Source organism: Callorhinus ursinus, unplaced genomic scaffold, assembly GCF_003265705.2.
Source record: "Callorhinus ursinus isolate GAN/ISIS: 27379988/994484 unplaced genomic scaffold, GSC_fseal_2.0 scaffold6, whole genome shotgun sequence".
Classification (NCBI taxonomy): Eukaryota; Metazoa; Chordata; class Mammalia; order Carnivora; family Otariidae; genus Callorhinus; species Callorhinus ursinus.
The window spans coordinates 27,004,501-27,023,117 of record NW_027397068.1 but is presented as its reverse complement, the minus strand read 5'-3'; the positions used below and the strand labels follow the sequence as shown (position 1 = coordinate 27,023,117).

Genomic DNA, 18,617 nt, shown 5'->3' with positions numbered 1-18,617 from the left:
CCCCTAGGGCAGTGCTTTTCAGCAGTGACCCACAGTTATAAATCCACCTGATGGTGAACTACAGCTCACATATATGGATTTGCATGCAGACAAAGAGAAACAAAACAAAACTTTCCCAAATTTACTTACCACATGCAGTGCACCCTGATATTTTATATTCTCTCATTTTCCCTCCTCCCTGCCTTTTTTCCTTCTTCTGCCTTTCCTTCTTTCTTTCTTATGCTGCTTATGACCCACCAAATCAACTTCATTTACTAATGGGTCACAATCCATAGCTCCAAACATACCATGTTGGGGTAAAGATTTTCATCTCCATCCCTTCCTTTCTCTAAGTTTCTGATGTGTGTGTGTGTGTTGTCCTCTCTGCCTCCCTCCCTTCATAATCCTCTGCTTTCTGCCAGATAGCAGAACAAAAGAACTGTAAAGATCTTAAAACCCCACCTTCGGCTCAGTTGTCCAGTACTCCTCCCCTGCCCCCAGCCTTCAGGGCAAACAGACCTCTAAGAAGTGCCTTCTATGAGTGACTTACCCTGATGCATTGCAGGGAAGTCCTCCTCTTGTTTACTGGCTGAGAGTAATCTTTACAACTAGTTTAATAAAAGGCCCCCTTGTATTACCTCTGCTCTGGCTTGGAAATAGCATTGCTTAATAATTATATTCTAACAGTGAATATTTATTAAGCACTTACTATGATTCAGACAGGGCTCAGTGCTTTCTGCACATTATCTCATTAGGTCTTCATAACTACCCTGTGAGACCTACCATTATTTATCCGTGAGTTTCTAGAAGCCGAGGCATGAAAAATCATTTGATTTTGGCCAAGGTCACAGAAGACCAGACTGAGCTGAGATTTTTTTTTTTTTTAAGATTTTTTTATTATTTATTTATTTATTCATGAGAGACAGAGGAGGAGAGAGAGAGAGAGAGAGAGAAGCAGAGGGAGAAGCAGGCTCCCAAGGAGCAGGGAGCCCGATGTGGGACTCGATCCCAGGACCCTGGGATCATGACCTGAGCCGAAGGCAGATGCTTAACCATCTGAGCCACCCAGGCGCCCTGAGCTGAGATCTTATCCACGCTTTTATACCTCTCTACAGACATGTTATTCATAAAGCTAGTGGCCTTTCCGAACGGCTCCTTTTTCTGAAGCATAGATTTGAGAATGGCAGAACACCTTGCCCTGCTTTAACCATCCATGTGTCTGGCTGACACACATTCACTGAGCAATTCTGTGTCCCAGGCACTGTGCAAGGTACTGGGTGGGGGTAGACTCAGGAATGACCTGCTCCCATCATGGGAACAGTCATACAGTGTGATGAGGATGTGACGAGGCTGCAGGCAGCTGGGTGAGGAGACCCCAGGAGAGAGAGGGTCAGGTGGCAGGCCATTCGTGGTAGGCTTCTCCCACGCCAGCGGGGCCCTGGTCCTCTGTCCTTGAGAAGCATGGGGTGCGTAGGAGGAGGGCCAGGTGCCTCTGAATCGTCATCAGCTTATACAAACAAACCCTGAAGAAAGTATTGGCCAGCTCCATGGGATCATTAAAACACTTCTAAGAATTCCTCTATCTTCAGGTTCTTACAGAATAAAGTAGCTTTTCTTTAGCGTGGTTATCAACAGGGAGGCAGGAGAAAAATTAACCTCTCTCTATGTGAGTCAGATTATTCCATTATCTAAAAGAGAGGGTCCAGGAAGTAATTCATTAATTTAAAATATGAAATGAAGTATAACATGTGGGTGGTTGAGAAAGGTCAAAGTCTTATATGTTTATGTGGCCTCATGCTCTGTTTTCACCTAGACGTACATATTACTCACCTGCCATTAAAAATCTAGCTTCTTGAGCTTGTCTTTTCTCCCTACCCTTTTTAGGCTACAAGAGAAAACACGTCGTACTGTTTTGTGCTGGCATTAGTTATCTGAAGACTTACAAGTGACATTGAACCTGCCTTCAGACATTGAACTGAGAGCAGACACAGTCTTCCAGGCATTGGCCACTGAGAGAGGACCCATAGCACCTGGGAGCTTGTTAGAAAGGCAGGCCCAGGGGCACCAGGCTGGCTCAGTCAGAAGACCCTGCAACTCTTGATCTCAGGGTCATGAGTTTGAACCCCACATTGGTTGTTGAGATTACTAAAAAAAAAAAAAAACTTAAAAAAAGAAAGAAAAGAAATGCAGGTGCAGGGACCAGAATCTGCATTCTAACAAGATCCCAGGTGATTCATATGTATATTAGAGTTTCAGAAGTACTGTCCTTGGCCACCTTACACCAACCATATTTTCCCCAGGTGTGGAAGCATCCAAAGGATGCACTTTGTTCTTACCAATTCTGCAGTTGCCCAGGGCACACACCTGTCAGTAAAAGCAAAGACTTTGTGCTTCAGCCCTGTGTGTTCATTCCCCTGACACCCACCAGTGCTCACCAGTTAGCTCTTCTGCTTAATTAAACCCTCAAAAATATATTCCAATAAGTTCTTGGGTCAAGTTTAACATTTGTCAAAACCAGCTTTATGAAGTTGGGACTGAAATACAATGAATGGCACAGTATTTAAAGTGTACCATTTCATAAATTCTGACATCTGTGTATATCAGTGAGGCCATCACCACGATCAAGATAATAAACATGGGGCGCCTGAGTGGCTCAGTCGATAAGCGCCTGCCTTTGGCTCAGGTCATGATCCCAGTGTCCTGGGATCGAGCCCCACATCAGGCTCTCTGCTTGGCCTGAAGCCTGCTTCTCCTTTTCCTACAACCCCTGCTTGTGTTCCCTCTCTCGCTGTCTCTCTGTCAAATAAATAAATAAATAAAATCTTAAAAAAAAAAAGATAATAAACATGAGTCACCAAGTACCATAAAGTTTCCATGTGCCCCTTTGTGTCCTTCCTCCACCACCAGGTAACCCCACTATTGATAAGTTTGTATTTTCTAGAATTTTATATGAATGGAATCCTACAGTATGGCCTCTTTTTTGTTTGTCTGGCTTCTTTTAGCATAATTATTTTTAGACTCCTCATGAGTACTGTGTGTATCAGTTCTATTGCTGAGTAGTATTCCATTATATGCATATAAGACAGTTTGTATACTTGCTGATAACATTTTGGGTTGTTTCCACCTTTGGCTAAAGTTGGGGCTACCATGAGCATTTGTGTATAAGTCTTTGTATGATCATGTTCTTTCAATTTGCTTGGTAAGTAAATATCTAGGAATGGAATACCAGGATTATATGGTCTGTGTATACTTGGCTTTTTAAGAAACTACCAGCTGTGGGATGCCTGGGTGGCTCAGTCGGGTTAAGCATCTGCCTTCGGCTCAGGTCATGATCCCAGGGTCCTGGGATCGAGTCCTGCATCGGGCTCCTTGCTCAGCAGGGGGCCTGCTTCTCCCTTCGCTGCTCTTCCTGCTTGTGCTCTCTCTCACTATGTCAAATAAATAAATAAAATCTTAAAAAAAAAAAAAAGAAACTAGCAGCTGTTTTCCAAAGTAGTTACACCATTTTATATCCCCACCAGCAGTGTGTGAGAGTGTCGATGGCCTTCACATCTCCAACACTGGGTATTGTCTTTTTGTTTGTACCCATTCTGGTAGGGATGATGAGGTATCTCTCAGTGGGCTTTAATTTGCAGGTTACTAATAAGCATCTTATATATATATAATTTATTTATTTTGACAGAGAGGGAGAGAGAGAGAGAGCGAGCGAGCGAGCACAAGCAGGGGGAGCAGCTGGCAGAGGGAGGAGAAGCAGACTTCCCGCTGAGCAGGGAGCCCGATGTGGGACTCGATCCCAGGATCCTGGGATCATGACCTGAGCTGAAGGCGGACGCTTAACCGACTAAGCCACCCCGGTGCCCCTATCTTATTTTTTTCTCATGGATTATGCTTGTGGTGTCATATCTAAGAAATATTTGCCTAAACCAAGGTCATAAGGGATTTCTCTTATGTTTTCTTCTAGAAGTGTTAGAATTTTAAGTTAGGTTTTATATTTATGTGCACAATCCATTGAGTTAATTTCTTTATATGGTACACATAGGATGGAAATTTTTGTTGTTTGGTTTTGCACATGTATATCCAGTTTTTCCAGCATCATTTGTGGAAAAGATGATCTTTTCTCCATTGAATTGCCTTTGAGGCTGTGTTGAAAATCACTTGTCCATATGTACATAAATAAGCCTCTTGAAATGCTCAGGGCCTGGCAACAGGGGAAACCACTGGTGAAAGCAACGAGAACTCTGGGTTCTCAGATGGCCAAGGTTGATTGCTATCTGATGGTGGAGCTGGGACTCAAGCTTCGGGGTCTTTAAAGGGGATCTTGAGCTTGCCATGGGAGTCCAGCAGAGCGGACTTGCAGAGTGTGTGTGCCATCCTTGGGTGAGCTGAGGAGATAGTCCCTGAAATGAGTTTGGTAGAGTTCAATTCCCTCCCTCTCCTTTGTTGGGCAAGGCTGAGAGTGCATGCAAGTACCCTTGTAGATGCAAAGGAGAGGCATGAATAACATTACATCCAGTGGCTGCCTTCAGACACTGGGGCGTAATTGTCTCCTGCAGCTCTTTGAGAAACCTGGGGCCCCCCATACCTCATGCAGTCTACAGTTGCATGGGCTCTGGGATGTTCTGGGCCAGCCCTTTTCCAGTCTGAGATAAGAAGTCACTCCGGGCAGTGGTAGGGGTGCAGCAGACCCCTGTTCTTCTGTGCTCACCACTGTGCGCCTCAGGAGCTGCCTGGTCTCCTCGAGGCTACAGACTGGCAGACACACTGCTGTCTTCCGGAGCTGCTGTGGGCAGGACTCTCGATCCCTGTCTGAGATCAGCTGGAGGCCCAGGTCAGTGAGGTGCCGTGCCCGGGGCAGGGCCACTGCAGGGGCTTCTCCCGCTGTGTGGTCTCTCTCGCGTCCCCAGCCGGGTGGTTGTCCTGCAGGAAGGGGGAGCCATCTCGAAGGTCGGGCCGAGCCTCGCTCGGGGAGGAGGAAGAGGGAGCTGTTGTGGCGCCGGCATGTAGGTTTGGGTCAGCTGTCCGTTCATGGTGGGGCAGAGTGACTCCGGGGAGAGGGAAGCGGCTCCTCACACACCTCCGAGGTGGACCGTGGCACCACCGTGTGATTCAGGCCCATGTGTAGTGTAGTGAATCCGAGGAGCCTAACACACTGTTTATTTTCCAGGCCCTCCTAGCAGGCATGCGGAACCGGGAGAACAGCTCGCCCTGCCAGGGCAATGGGGAGCAGGCCAGCAGGGGCAAGAGCCTGGGCTCGGCGTGGCCCGGCGAGGAGGAGCCCTGCAACGACGTGAGCACGCCGTCCTACAAGAAGCCTCTGTATGGCATCTCGCACAAGATCATGGAGAAGAAGAACCCTCCCGCCGGCGACGTGCTCAGCACGTTCGAGCTCTTCGACAAGGCCAACTCCAGCAACAGCCCATCGCCGCTTCGGCTCCTGAACGAGCCACAGAAGCGGGACTGCGGCAGTGCCGCAGCGGCCACCGACACTGACCCCAACATCTACTTTCTGATCCAGAAGATGTTCTACATGCTCAACACGCTCTCTTCCAACATGTCGCAGCTGCACAGCAAGGTGGACCTGCTCTCCCTGGAGGTGAGCCGCATCAAGAAGCAGGTGAGCCCCACCGAGATGGTGGCCAAGTTCCAGCCACCCCCCGAGTACCAGCTCACGGCGGCAGAGCTCAAGCAGATCGTGGACCAGAGCCTGTCGGGCGGCGACCTGGCCTGCCGCCTGCTGGTGCAGCTCTTCCCCGAGCTCTTCAGCGACGTGGACTTCTCGCGCGGCTGCAGTGCGTGCGGCTTCGCGGCCAAGCGGAAGCTGGAGTCGCTGCACCTGCAGCTCATCCGCAACTACGTGGAGGTCTACTACCCCTCAGTGAAGGACACGGCCGTGTGGCAGGCCGAGTGTCTGCCCCAGCTGAATGACTTCTTCAGCCGCTTCTGGGCCCAGCGGGAGATGGAGGACAGCCAGCCCGGCGGCCAGGTGGCCGGCTTCTTCGAGGCCGAGCAGGTAGACGCCAGTCACTTCCTGGACAGCAAGGACCAGGAGGAGGCCCTGTCCCTGGACCGGAGCAGCACCATCGCCTCAGACCACGTGGTGGACACGCAGGACCTCACTGAGTTCCTGGACGAAGCGTCGTCCCCCGGCGAGTTCGCCGTCTTCCTCCTGCACCGGCTCTTCCCCGAGCTCTTCGACCACCGGAAGCTGGGCGAGCAGTACAGCTGCTACGGGGATGGCGGGAAGCAGGGGCTGGACCCGCAGCGGCTGCAGATCATCCGCAACTACACAGAGATCTACTTCCCCGACATGCAGGAGGAGGAGGCCTGGCTGCAGCAGTGCGCCCAGCGCCTCAACGACGAGCTCGAGGGCCTGGCGCTGGACGGCGGCAGCGAGGGCGAGGCCGCGCGCGACGACTGCTACGACTCCTCCAGCCTGCCGGACGACGTCTCCGTGGTCAAGGTGGAAGACAGCTTCGAGGGCGAGCGGCCGGGCCGGCGCTCCAAGAAGATCTGGCTGGTGCCCATCGACTTCGACAAGCTGGAGATCCCGCAGCCTGACTTCGAGGTGCCCGGCGCCGACTGCCTGCTGAGCAAGGAGCAGCTGCGCAGCATCTATGAGAGCAGCCTGTCCATCGGCAACTTCGCCTCGCGCCTGCTGGTGCACCTCTTCCCCGAGCTCTTCACGCCCGAGAACCTGCGCAAGCAGTACAACTGCAGCGGCTCCCTGGGCAAGAAGCAGCTGGACCCGTCCCGCATCAGGCTCATCCGCCACTACGTGCAGCTGCTCTACCCGCGCGCCAAGAACGACCGCGTCTGGACGCTGGAGTTTGTGGGCAAGCTGGACGAGCGCTGCCGGCGCCGGGACACGGAGCAGCGGCGCTCCTACCAGCAGCAGCGCAAGGTCCACGTGCCGGGCCCCGAGTGCCGGGACCTGACGAGCTATGCAGTCAACCCCGAGAGGTTCCGAGAGGAATTCGAGGGGCCCCCGCTGCCCCCCGAAAGAAGCAGCAAGGACTTCTGCAAGATCCCCCTGGACGAGCTGGTGGTTCCCTCGCCCGACTTCCCGGTGCCTTCGCCGTACCTGCTGTCGGACAAGGAGGTGCGCGAGATAGTGCAGCAGAGCCTCTCGGTGGGCAACTTCGCTGCCCGGCTCCTGGTCAGGCTCTTCCCAGAACTCTTCACCGCCGAGAACCTCCGGCTGCAGTACAACCACTCGGGCGCCTGCAACAAGAAGCAGCTGGACCCCACGCGGCTGAGGCTCATCCGGCATTACGTGGAGGCCGTGTACCCGGTGGAGAAGATGGAGGAGGTGTGGCACTACGAGTGTATCCCGAGCATCGACGAGCGGTGCCGCCGCCCCAACAGGAAAAAATGCGACATCCTGAAGAAAGCCAAGAAGGTGGAGAAGTGATGGGCGCGCCGGGGACAGCGTTCTGGTGGAGCGCGCCAGCGGGATCCACAGACACGCACCTTATGTCGGTGGGGAGTGGCTCACTGCATTTGCACACGTCGACACCACCCAGCCACAGGAGAGAAGCCTTGCGTTTGGTCTCTCCCACTCACGACTTTCAGTCCCGTGTCCAAGGGGTGCAGCCAGAGTCCGGGAGAGCGCAGCCGTGAGAGCAGAGAGGCCTCAGGAGTAGGGCATTCTGTCCTTAGCTGTGTCCTCTCCCCCCCCCCCCGCAATTTCAGATGCATATTCAGCAGCTCTCTTGTTCCTCTTCCCACATTTTGCATCTTCCATTTTTATCCATTTGTTTTTAATTAAAAAGAAACCCTTTTTTTTAAAAGAAAATCATTGGGCTCTTTGGGGGCCATTTTACTTAGAAAAACTATCTTTTAAATATTTGAGATGAAGTACTGTAAGATGACTTCAGTTGCTGGGATTTTTTTCTTTTTTAAGATGGTTTCAGATTTATGAAATTTTTAGAAATGCCATGTTCTTGCATGATGGCTAATAATAGCTTCAGGTGACATAGAGACCAGTTTTACTTACCTTGTCTTTTACATCTGACTTTGGAAGAGTCAAGATGCCCCTTGGATGGCAGCAGAGGGGATGGAGTAGCGGGACCTCCTTTCCCACATGGTTGCATCCTCCCTTCCGCTGTGGTGCTGAGGAAGGGGCCTACCCACGACCTGGCCTATTCGTAGTTGCCATGTCAGTAGAATGCTGTGCTCACTCTCTGTAGACGAGAACACTGGATGATGATGATGATGATGATGATATGAATGTAGATAGACGTGGAAACACGTATACAATGTCATTTTGAGCTGTGTCCTTCCACTGCCCCCGTCCCTCTCTACACAAGGATGCTGTTTGGAGGGGCAGACACATTTCCTTGGAAAATAGTGTGTGTGAATATTTGGCTTCTTGTTTGATTTAAGGATGGGCCCCTCTGAGCTCACCAAAGCTGTTTACTTTCCATGTGTGTATTTGTGCAAAAACCCCAGTTCTGGGAGCTGTCTGATGGCTTTCACCACACCTCAGTGTGAGCCCCTCCCGTCAGTAGCACATCCTTGTTCCTCAGGGCAAGCCCAGGCCTCGGGCCCTCTTGGGGATACCTGGCATTGGAAGGTCACAGGTCATTCATTGCGGCTCCCCCGTCCCTTCCCAGATTCCACTCAGCTGTCCCCTCAGACCCCCTTGAAGCTTTGCTGCCCTACATCTGGCCAGTCCTTGGCCTCGGAGTAAGACATCTCTTCTTCCCTCACTGGTTGGGAAGGTCAGACTGCTCCAGGCCAGTGGCATACTCTCCAGGACATCCAGTCAGGAAATTCCCCAGCAGGTAAAGTCCTGAAAAACAATACTTTTACCTACCTGACTTTGGGGTCGAAAGCCCTAAGAGGGAAAGGAAATGGTATAACCCAAACGGAGTATATCATACCAGAAACTTGGAAAATGAACTGTATCACACAGGGTGGTCCTAAAACCCTTGTGGAATGTTGCAGAGTTAATAACCTGGTGGCTTAATGTTTGCTACCTTAAAATGCAGAAATAATAGAAACAATCTGTGAATTTTCTTTATACAACTGATAAAAAGACTGCAGTTCCGGTGGCTATATGACATAATTTTGCCTGCACCCCAGAGGGCTTTTTATTTCTTTTTAATGACAGGATTTTGAGCAATGTAAAGTTGCCAATCTAACTTTAGTAAATTTGCTTTTACATGTCATTTACAGATTATTTCTGTTGAAGCTGCAGACCTAAATTACTGAAATTTAGAATTGCACAGGGACTTAATGACTCTCTCACATACACCCACAGCCACCCACGTGTGCACACACATTTCTTACTGAAAAACTTCAGTGGGATGAAGGGGACCTACATGAATAATGAGCTCAACCTCTTTGTGCCTAGGAAAGAAGGGACTAGAGCAGCCAGGAAACTCACTTTCTCCCCCTCACGTGGGCCTTTCTCTACGCCTTAGTCTCTCCAGCACACATGCGCATGCGCACGCCCTACCCAAAGATGGCAGCGGCACTATCGCCCGCCAGCCCTGTGGGTTGGAGAGCGCCATGGAATTTGTTCTGGGCTCTAGCATGTGTCCAAGAGGATTCCAAGCCATGTGAAAGTTGCCCTGCTTTCTAGAGGGTGGACTACGACCCTACAACTTCAGAAGCACAATCATTTATTAATAAGTCCTGTCTCCCCCACGTTAGAGAAATCAACAAGTTCTAGGGATGAAATGTTTCTTCACGACCTAGAGCATGTTCAGTTCTTGGAAACTGCATTTTGGTGGTTTTCTTAATACCTTTCCTGTGTAGGGCCTCGCCCCCCGCCCCCCGCCTGGCCCCAAATCTTAGAGTCCCTTTTAGTGACGAGAGGTGGACACGCTCTGGGAGTTGGTGACTGTCCCTCCGGACCGTCTCATCAGGAAAACCCTGCAGGTCCTGCGTCTGTCTGTATGGCGTCCTCAGCTCTCCAGCCATACAGGTGGGCTCCAGGGCAGTTTTTTACATGAAGCAATAGAAGTACAAAATACTTTTTTCAAAACTTAGTATTTTCCATCAAATGTGTTGGTAAACCCCTTCCCCCTCCCCATCCAGATTCTTTGGTTTTTACTTGTTTGGTTTTGGGTTCTTTTTTTTCCCTTGTATCTGGAGGACTAAAGAATTAGCACAGACACATTCTGATGTTAAGGAAAATAGCAAGTCACAATAGGTGGTAGTGCCCCTCGTTTTCTCTTGTTAGTAAGTTTTAAAAGAATGTATGAAGGTAGTCATGAATGTACTAAGTGTTCTAAACCTGCTTCAGTTCACTTTGGCTGTGTCTACATGACAACAAATGTTTGACAGGGAATAAAGTTGTGTCTAGTGTCATGGGCGATAGTGTGCCCCTCCCCCTTCGGTGTTGGCCCCAAATCTTCCTTTCTTTTTAAGTTTGGGTGGAGGGGTTACCACATCAGCAGCAATCATCAACCAACCAATGGGATCTACTTAGTGGTGAAAGGATTCGCTGTTTAAATGGTAAGAGTCACTGGCCTGACCACACCGCAGCATGGCCACTTGGGTTCCTACAGAGATGGCCTCGGTTTCTACCTTCCCCCCCAAATGTTTGCTTCTTGTCCGATTGCAGTGGGGTCTTAAGACCCCTAATTGGAGGTCATTGAGATCTCTCACCCTGCCTGGCTGTGTGGATAGGAGTATGAAGTAGAGGTGGGGGCCAACGGGCTGTTAATGCCATTTGGAAATACTTGCCTCGTGTAGATCCAGCCTTAATGTTTTTCTGACATCCTAGTGAAAGCAGACCCTGCACAAAGTGGATATCAGAGTTAATACTGTGAGGAGACAAAATAATGAGAATAGTTTTACCAAAGATAATGAAATATTGCATAATGTCTGCATTTTACCATTGATTTGAGTGCATTCTTAGAAAACTGAATGTAACAAAAACCCAGGACATTTTTGGAAATTGTATGCTCTCTAGCAAACTTTGTGTGAATTTTTATACAAGCACTGTTTTATGAGTTATATAAAATGTTATAAAAATAGAAAAAAAATGTCTTTGTAACCTCTTGTTTTCTTAGGGCCCAGGTCTCTCAGAACCTGTGTTGGTCTACTTGTCTCCATGTGGCCTCCTCAGCCCCTCCCACGGTAGACAGGAACGGGGCGGGGGTGTGTGTGAAGGTGTCTCCTGTCTCAGCCTCTCAGGCTTCCACGCCCGGGGTGTCCAGGGCACAGCTCACAGGATTTCACTTGGCTACAGCTGAATGACCGAGAAGTCACCAAATAAACCCTAGCCCTCTTCCACACAAACCACTTCCTGGCCACATGGCGGGAGGTGCATTTGCCTTTTCATACCTTTCCTGGTCAGGCGCCAGCCCGGCCCTGCTACCAAGCCAACAGAGCCTCATTTCACTCTTTTTTTTTTTTTCCCCTCACTTTGGATCAAATGTTCCTCCAAGTTCCTCCAAGCTAACATATTATTAAGTGATGATAAAAGGATACGTGTTTTTTCTTACCTCTTTGGCTAAGCATAAATTCTTTCATATTCATAGTAAAAATATTATCTCAAGCTGTCGGAGGAACATTGTTTTTGGCCAAGGGTCACAAAGATAAAAACTTGTGGCTTGGGATTGGAACACTTTCCCCAGTGACCCTTTGCTTTGTTGTGATTCCTGACACTTCTGTGTGTAAGCCTTGTCAGCAGGTTAGGGCTGGTCAGGGGCTGGAGTAACAAGTTTAAGCAAGACTTGAAGGAAGACGAAATTCTTTAATTCTGGCTATAGGTATGTTTGTTTCCTACCCCAAAAGAAAAGTCACAAAATTTCAATATATGGGAGCTTACTTACAAAATCCAGTTCTCGGAGGTAAGAACTACACACTAAATTATCACGATCACGGGAATGGTGAAGTGCAATGAACTCTGAGGGAACTTCTAAATAAATGTACCCCCCCCCCAACCACGGCCACTAGTGGGGAAGGAATGAACACTCATTGCCTACTCGCTGTAATGTCACCTCACATCCACTGAGTACACAGCATGTGCTGGCCACGCTGCTGAGAACTCGACCAGTGAGGTAAGTTCCATAATTACGCCTATTAAGAAAGGTATGGTATGGCCCTGAGTGGTGTATATACTATCTCATTTAATTCTCATAAAAACTCAAGTGTCTTGGGAACTATTATTATTTGTTTAGTGGTGAGGAAGCAGAGAGAAGTATGTTTCTTGCCCAAGTTTGTACAACTGGCAAATCGTGGCGTCAGGGTTTAAACCTGTTTATTTCTGCAACACCACACCATCCCGGGTGGTGAACATCCTCTGAACCACAACACACAAAGATACAGATCCGAAAACAAGTGCAAGTCACTGGTGTCCCTTAATCACCCACATCCTCTAAGCCCCAATTCGTCTGATCTTAGATATGGGTGTGCTGGTATTTAGACTTGCTGTGTGTGAAATCACTGGCGATTGTGGATAGCCATGTCCTGGGAATAGTGAGCAAATTTGGGAAGAGTTTGTGAAAGTAACTGCCATGGATGGGATTCCCTAGGGGCGGAGCCTGAGACATTCCCGAGAGAATGGTTGTGGGCTTGTCCTCGGGAGAAGGGGTAGGAGGGACACAGCAGCGGCCAGGGAAGGCCAGGCTCTAGGGCGTGGGTCTCCACTGCAGTCCAGTTTCATCCCCATACTGGAAAGCCCTAGAATATAGATTGTTTGGCAGAATCAGTCCCAGGTGAGGCAGAGGGGCGGGTTTGTCCTTGTCAGAGGCCTTCCCCAGGGAAAAGGGAAGCTCTCCTGGCAAGATGGCCAAGGGCTGAGCTCCAGAAGGGCTGCTGTGAGCGGTTAGCTGGCGCTCAGCAGCGAGGGAATGGATCCTCTGGGAAATGGGATCTGGGTAAGCCTCCATCAGCATCTGCTAGGATCAGAACCACCAGAGGGCATGTTAGCCAGACCAGTGGGCCCTAGCCCCAGAGTCGGCTTCAGTAGGTCTGGATGGGGCATAAGAATTTGCATTTCTAGTAAGTTCCCAGGTGATGCTGGTCCTGCTGGTCCTTGGCCACACTCTGAGAACCACTGTACCAGTGACTTCACAAAATAGGCTGTGTGTTTTCTATGAAGGTTTAGCACTTTTCCGAGTATTAGAAATAGATCTCAGCTGAAAGAAATGGTTTCCCGTTGTGTTCAAATAAAACTGACTGCTTCTTAACCAGCAATAAACTAAAGCTTAGCTTTTTAGGTCAGTGGGAAGAGGCAGGTTTGCAAATGCTTATGCAGCAAGGCTTAGGAGCACTGGCCAAACGTGGCTTTTGCCAGAGCATTTCTGCAGGGGGAAGCCTGTTCACTGATTTTAAGGAGTAAGAATTCATTTGTTCTTCTAAATGGAGTTTGTAGTCCAGATGGCGAACTGTGTCCTTGACAGAGGTTAAAAGCATGTGATGCCACAGCTCATCCTTCCAGAAGCTCCTACAGTGTGACAGCTGTGTAGTCGGAAGTGACAATGGGTCCTTGAATTATAGGGAGTTCAGGTTTTTGTAAGCCCTCCCTTTTTCTGAGCCCAGTAATGGCTTAGGAATGTGCTAGGGACTTGACATACGTTACTTCATTTAATCCTCCCAGAAACCCTGTTTCTATCCCCCATTTTACAGATGGGGGTGCTTCTACACATTGAGTCACTTGGTCAAGGCCATACAGCGGGCAGAGCAGGGGGCTGTTAATGACCGGGCTGACTCCGAAGTCTGTGCTCTTGATTTCAGGGCCGCCACTTACGTGGCTGTGTGCAGTAAACTTCTCCGTCTTCCTGCCCAGTGGTCTCCTGCCGTTTACCTTGGGGTTTTGCTGACTGTCCAGTCTGAGCTTCTGGATCTGCTTGAGTGAGGGTTTGACTTGAGAAACCTTTCAGTGCAGGAAACACAACAAGGAATACAGTAAGAATCATCTCTGCCTCTAAAGGAGGTTCGTTCATCCTGCAAAAATATCTGTAATGCCTGTTATCTCCCTGGGCACTGTTCCATGACTCTACCAAGTCCCCAACTCATTAGTTGGTAGTCAAGAGGCCTTGAGAGAAGGCTCGGATGGTGAAGAACACAAAACCTAACAGCTCTTGCCTGAAACCGAATTTCAAGACGCACGTGGGTAATAAGCAGACTGCGAAGCTGGACTCCTCGGCTCCATGCAGACAGCTGAGGCCACTGCAGATGGGACAGGGCTGGGCTCGCGCCTGAGGGAGGCAGCCGCAGGCCCATAGCTCCCCGACACTCCTGCTTCTCACAGACTAAAACGCTGCTTCTAAGATGCTGTGAGTGCTGGCTGCGAGCTCCATAGCCTTGGTCTTCCTGGTGTTCGGTTCCTGCTATTCCTGACACCAGGTATTAAACCTAAGTCTCCTTGGTGTGGACACGCAGAAACCTCAGCTCCAGCGCAGTGCAGGCATGAGGGGGGCTGTGCTTCCGCCTAGGGAAGATCCCTGGTGACAGACGCCTTCTCTTCAGTTGCTTGAAAGCAGAGCTGGCTGATAAACTTTTAGCCTCACCTTTTGTATCTCTGTCTCAGAGTCAAGATGTAAGGGTCTCCCCTACAATCCGAAAGAAAATTCTATGCTTTGCATGGGGAAGGAAGTATCTAATAGTAACCCCTCTGAGGGGGGCTCTAGACATGGGTATTACCCAGTCCAGACCTCTTAAACAGAAATTGCCCATTGTAGACACTTGCTGTTCTACCCTGACTGCAGTTTTGGGGGCTTCACTTACCTGCCTTGGGGAAGGTCTCACCAGCTTTAAGAATACCGTCCCAGGAGGGGTGCCTGGGTGGTTTAGTGGGTTAAGCGTTCAACTCTTTGATTTTGGCTCAGGTCATGATCCCAGGGTCGTGAGATCGAGCCCCGCGCCAGGCTCCGTGCTGGGCGTGGAGTCTGCTTAAGGTTCTTTCTCTCCCCCTCTCCCTCTGTCCGCCCCTCACCCCCATACACACTCTCTGAAAAAATAAAGTCTCAGGATAGAAGGCCCATTGGGTACAGTTGACATCTTTACAGAATCAAGAATTGCATCGTGAGTGATCCATGTCCTCAAGACCTGTCATAATCATACTTTGACCAGCCTGCTTCTGATCTGCCTGGTCTGTTAACCAATAATGAACAAAGAAACCCTTAAGCCCACAAGCAGGTCTTTGAGAGGAACAGGAAAGCGGCAGTCTCAGAAAGCTGCCTCCAATTTCAGAGCCTTCAGAGAAATTCCAAGGGACAGATTAGGGAGCAAGCAGCTACCAAAGGCAGAAGCAGCAGGTCGTGAGGCCTTTGCTGTGCAGGAAAAGAGAATTTATGAAGACTGCCTGGTAAAAGTAGCTGTATCTCCTTACACCTGTATTAGAGGGCCAAAGTGAGAAGCTGGCTCACGCTGGGGCTGGCTGCGGCTATGGCCACAGGCGCTTTCCCGCGCAGCCCCGCTCAGCCATCCCGGTGATGAAGCAGCGCTGTTCCTTGCGCGGTGACGGGAGCTCGGTGGAGCTGGGCGCATGCGCAGGCCAAATGGGGTAGACACACTTCGGTATAACGCAGCAGGGAGAAGCAAGGGATTAGAGGTGCTGTGGATCCAGGGATGGATCTGAACAACCATCGGGTGAAAAAAGTAAGATACAAAATGAAACCTACAGTAATGCCATTTAAAAAATTTAAAATAGGTGCGCAGAATAGCAGAACACATTTTAGAAGAATGCATACAAACAAAAAGAACCATTTTAAACGCATGAGCATGGTTAGCTCAAGGATAGGAGGACGACGCAGAAATACAGAACACGAGAGGAGAGAAATGTGAAAGAATAACTTCGGGGTGGGTACTGGTGCTCAGGCATTTGCCGGTGGAAAACTTATGGGTGCGTGTCCCCAATCCCACCCAAGGATGTGCTGGTAAAGTTAAGAAATGACTCTCCAAGGGAAAAATACTGATTTTTGGTGATTGCAATTTCCAAGGTGAAAATATTACCATGAGTGATTTCAAGCTTCCTACGTGACGTTCTGAAAGCAGTTTGGGAGATGCACTCCCCCTGCTCTCAGTCCGCTCCACGGAGTTTCTAATTTCCTACACTACTCCCTGGAGATTGTCAGTACGCTGACTGATCATCTGACAGTACCTTTTTGAAAGCCAAAACATATGTGACCAAGATAAGGCAGAACTTTAGTAGTGTGTCATTTTACTTGCCGGATATACACTGCACCTCTTAGAAGGTTCATGGAACATACACCACCACCCCAACCGAAATCTTTCTTTTTAGCTTCTTAGAAAATGCTAGTTATGTTTCTGTCTCCCCCAGTCATCACTGACCAAATAAACTATGACTTAAGAAATATCCCCTGAATGTCTACTTTTCTCTACAAAATGTTAAAAAGATATAAAACGCTTGCCTAGTCATCGATATAATTTTCCAAGAAAGATAGTAAATGCTATTTGGCAGAGAAATGCAATTAGCATCGTTATTTCCTAGAGGAGAGCTATTTCTTTGAAAGAATTAACCATCATTACTGGTAAAAGGTCTAGATCAGCCTCTACCAAAAGTCGTAACTTAAAAAAAGAAATCTTGTCATCCCAATAGAGCAGGATGTCTCAACCCCATCCCTACTGGCATTTGGGGTCCGGTAACTTTGTTGTGGGGCCTCCTATACACTGTAGGAGGTTTAGAGGCATCACTGGTCCGTATCCACTCAATGCCCCTAACCCTCGCTTCAAGTTGTGACAACCAAGATGTCTCTAGACTTTGCCAAATGTGAAATCACCCCCGGTTGAGAACCACTGCGTTAGAAACATACACATCTTTCATCTCTTCCAGTTTTAATTTTCACTGAGGAGGTCTCGCCGCGGTGGCATTATAAAGCAACTGTTATTTGGGTCAAGTAATGAGTGAGTTGCAAGAGTTCTGTAAATCTTTTATGAATTGCTTTTGTTTCTGCTATTTCATAACTATGTTCCAAGTCCCTGGCACTGTAGCCAACTATGAGATCAGTTTTTGCCACGTGCTGTCACCAAACCAACATTCTCCAGATATTTTTTTCTTAGCTTGATTTTTTTAAAAACAGGTCTGGTGTGAGCCACCAAACACTGCAAAGCAGCTAGGTGAGGTACCGATTGCCAACAGAGCTTCAAAAAGCCTTTCAAGTGGCTTTTCCTGCTTCCTAGCTAGCAACAACTCCTCTTACCTCATACAACACATTTTGATTTTCTCTTTCCTTTGAACACATGACAAGGTAAGGCAATTAGTATCCTGGTCCCCATTTGACCAATGAGGAAGCTGAAGCTCAGGGAGAGTGGGGTCAAACTAACCCAGGTAACCCAACTTACTAATGGCAAGACTGAGCACAAAAATAAGGACCCCTGACACATCCCAAGGTCATGCTGCCACTCACCACACGAGGCTTCTTAGGCTTTCTATAACTTTCCAAAGAGAAGTCAAGAGAAGACCAGAGGGAGGAAGAGAGAGGGAGAGCAAGACAGAGGCAGAGGTAAAGGAAATGAGAAAAAGTAGACATTAGTCTCCTAAACTATAATAACTCCTACTGAAATTAAACATTGTTTTTACTGATAACTCAGTGGTAAAATAGAAACATTCCCTCTGTTGTTCTGCACATTATGTAGTATTTCTTCCTGAGAGCTTAAGCTTTCAAATAAAAATCGATTTTTTAGAGTCTTCTAAAATCCACGGTGTTAAAAGGCTTCCAGACTCATGGGCCCAGACATCCCCCTGCTTTGGGCCACAGAAGTCTCCCTTCACTGTCAGTTAACCTGCATTCTCAAGAATTCCTGGAGGGCAAATAGAAGGACCCAGACACAGCCAGTCATTTTTCCATGACACCATCTAATAGGTCTCTATTTGAGCTGACCCTTCTGTGCTAGGAAACTGTTCCTGGAGTCTACAAACGAGTTTATTTCTCCAGATGTCCTTTTCTTAGATGATGTATATTATGTATGTGTCCTTTCTGAGAGCGAGCGAGTGAGCGAGAGAGCACGAACGGGAGGTGGGGGGGGGGGGGAGCAGACGAAGAGTTCGGAGAAGCAGGCTTCCCGTAGAGCAGGGAGCCCGATGCAGGGCTTGATCTCAGGACCCTGGGATCATGACCTGAGCCACCCAGGTGCCCCTGTATGTGTCAGTCCCTTCTAATACTATATATTTTTTTAAGGCTTTGTCCTTTTTGTAACACTTTCTTGAGAATTAGAATAATTGGTCTCTGCCTCTTTATTCTTTTCATTGATAAACTCTGTGTTTCCCCTAAAACCTACTACTAAAATCTACTTTCACCTGAAAATTAAACTCTCAGCTTATTACCCTAAGCTGCGGCAGAGGTCATCACATTTTTTTCTGTAGAAGGTCAGACAGTAAATATTTTAGGTTTTGTGGGCTACCTAAGGCCTCTGTCATATATTCCTTCCTTCTTTTAACAATGCTTTAAAAATGTAAAAACCATTCTTGAACGCCATACGAAAGGCCTCTGGCCACCTCAGTTTATCAACTCCTCCCCTAAACCATTCATTTTAATGGGCCCTAACTAACCCATTTGGAATGAGATGGAGCAACTTCACTTACCCATACTTCAGAAGACAAACTGAAGGGAACTAAAGCTCACAAATCGGTAATTCAGAAGGGCTGGTGGAGAAAGGGGTCTCCCAATGGATATGAAGGGTGACCTTGACTTTACTTGGTTTTGCCATGAGAA

The 18,617-nt window shown here is 48.5% G+C and overlaps 1 protein-coding gene across 1 annotated transcript in view; it reads left to right on the top strand.

The window, feature by feature from the left end:
- Nucleotides 1–11,007, top strand: part of BEND3 (BEN domain containing 3) — a 35,780-nt gene extending 24,773 nt beyond the window's left edge. Inside the window, exon 4 of the mRNA XM_025860501.2 lies at nt 5,144–11,007. Within this exon, the coding sequence (XP_025716286.1) occupies nt 5,144–7,390 (2,247 nt within the window). The 3' untranslated portion in view covers nt 7,391–11,007. The remainder of the gene's footprint in view (nt 1–5,143) is intronic.
- Nucleotides 11,008–18,617: the final 7,610 nt, after the last annotated feature.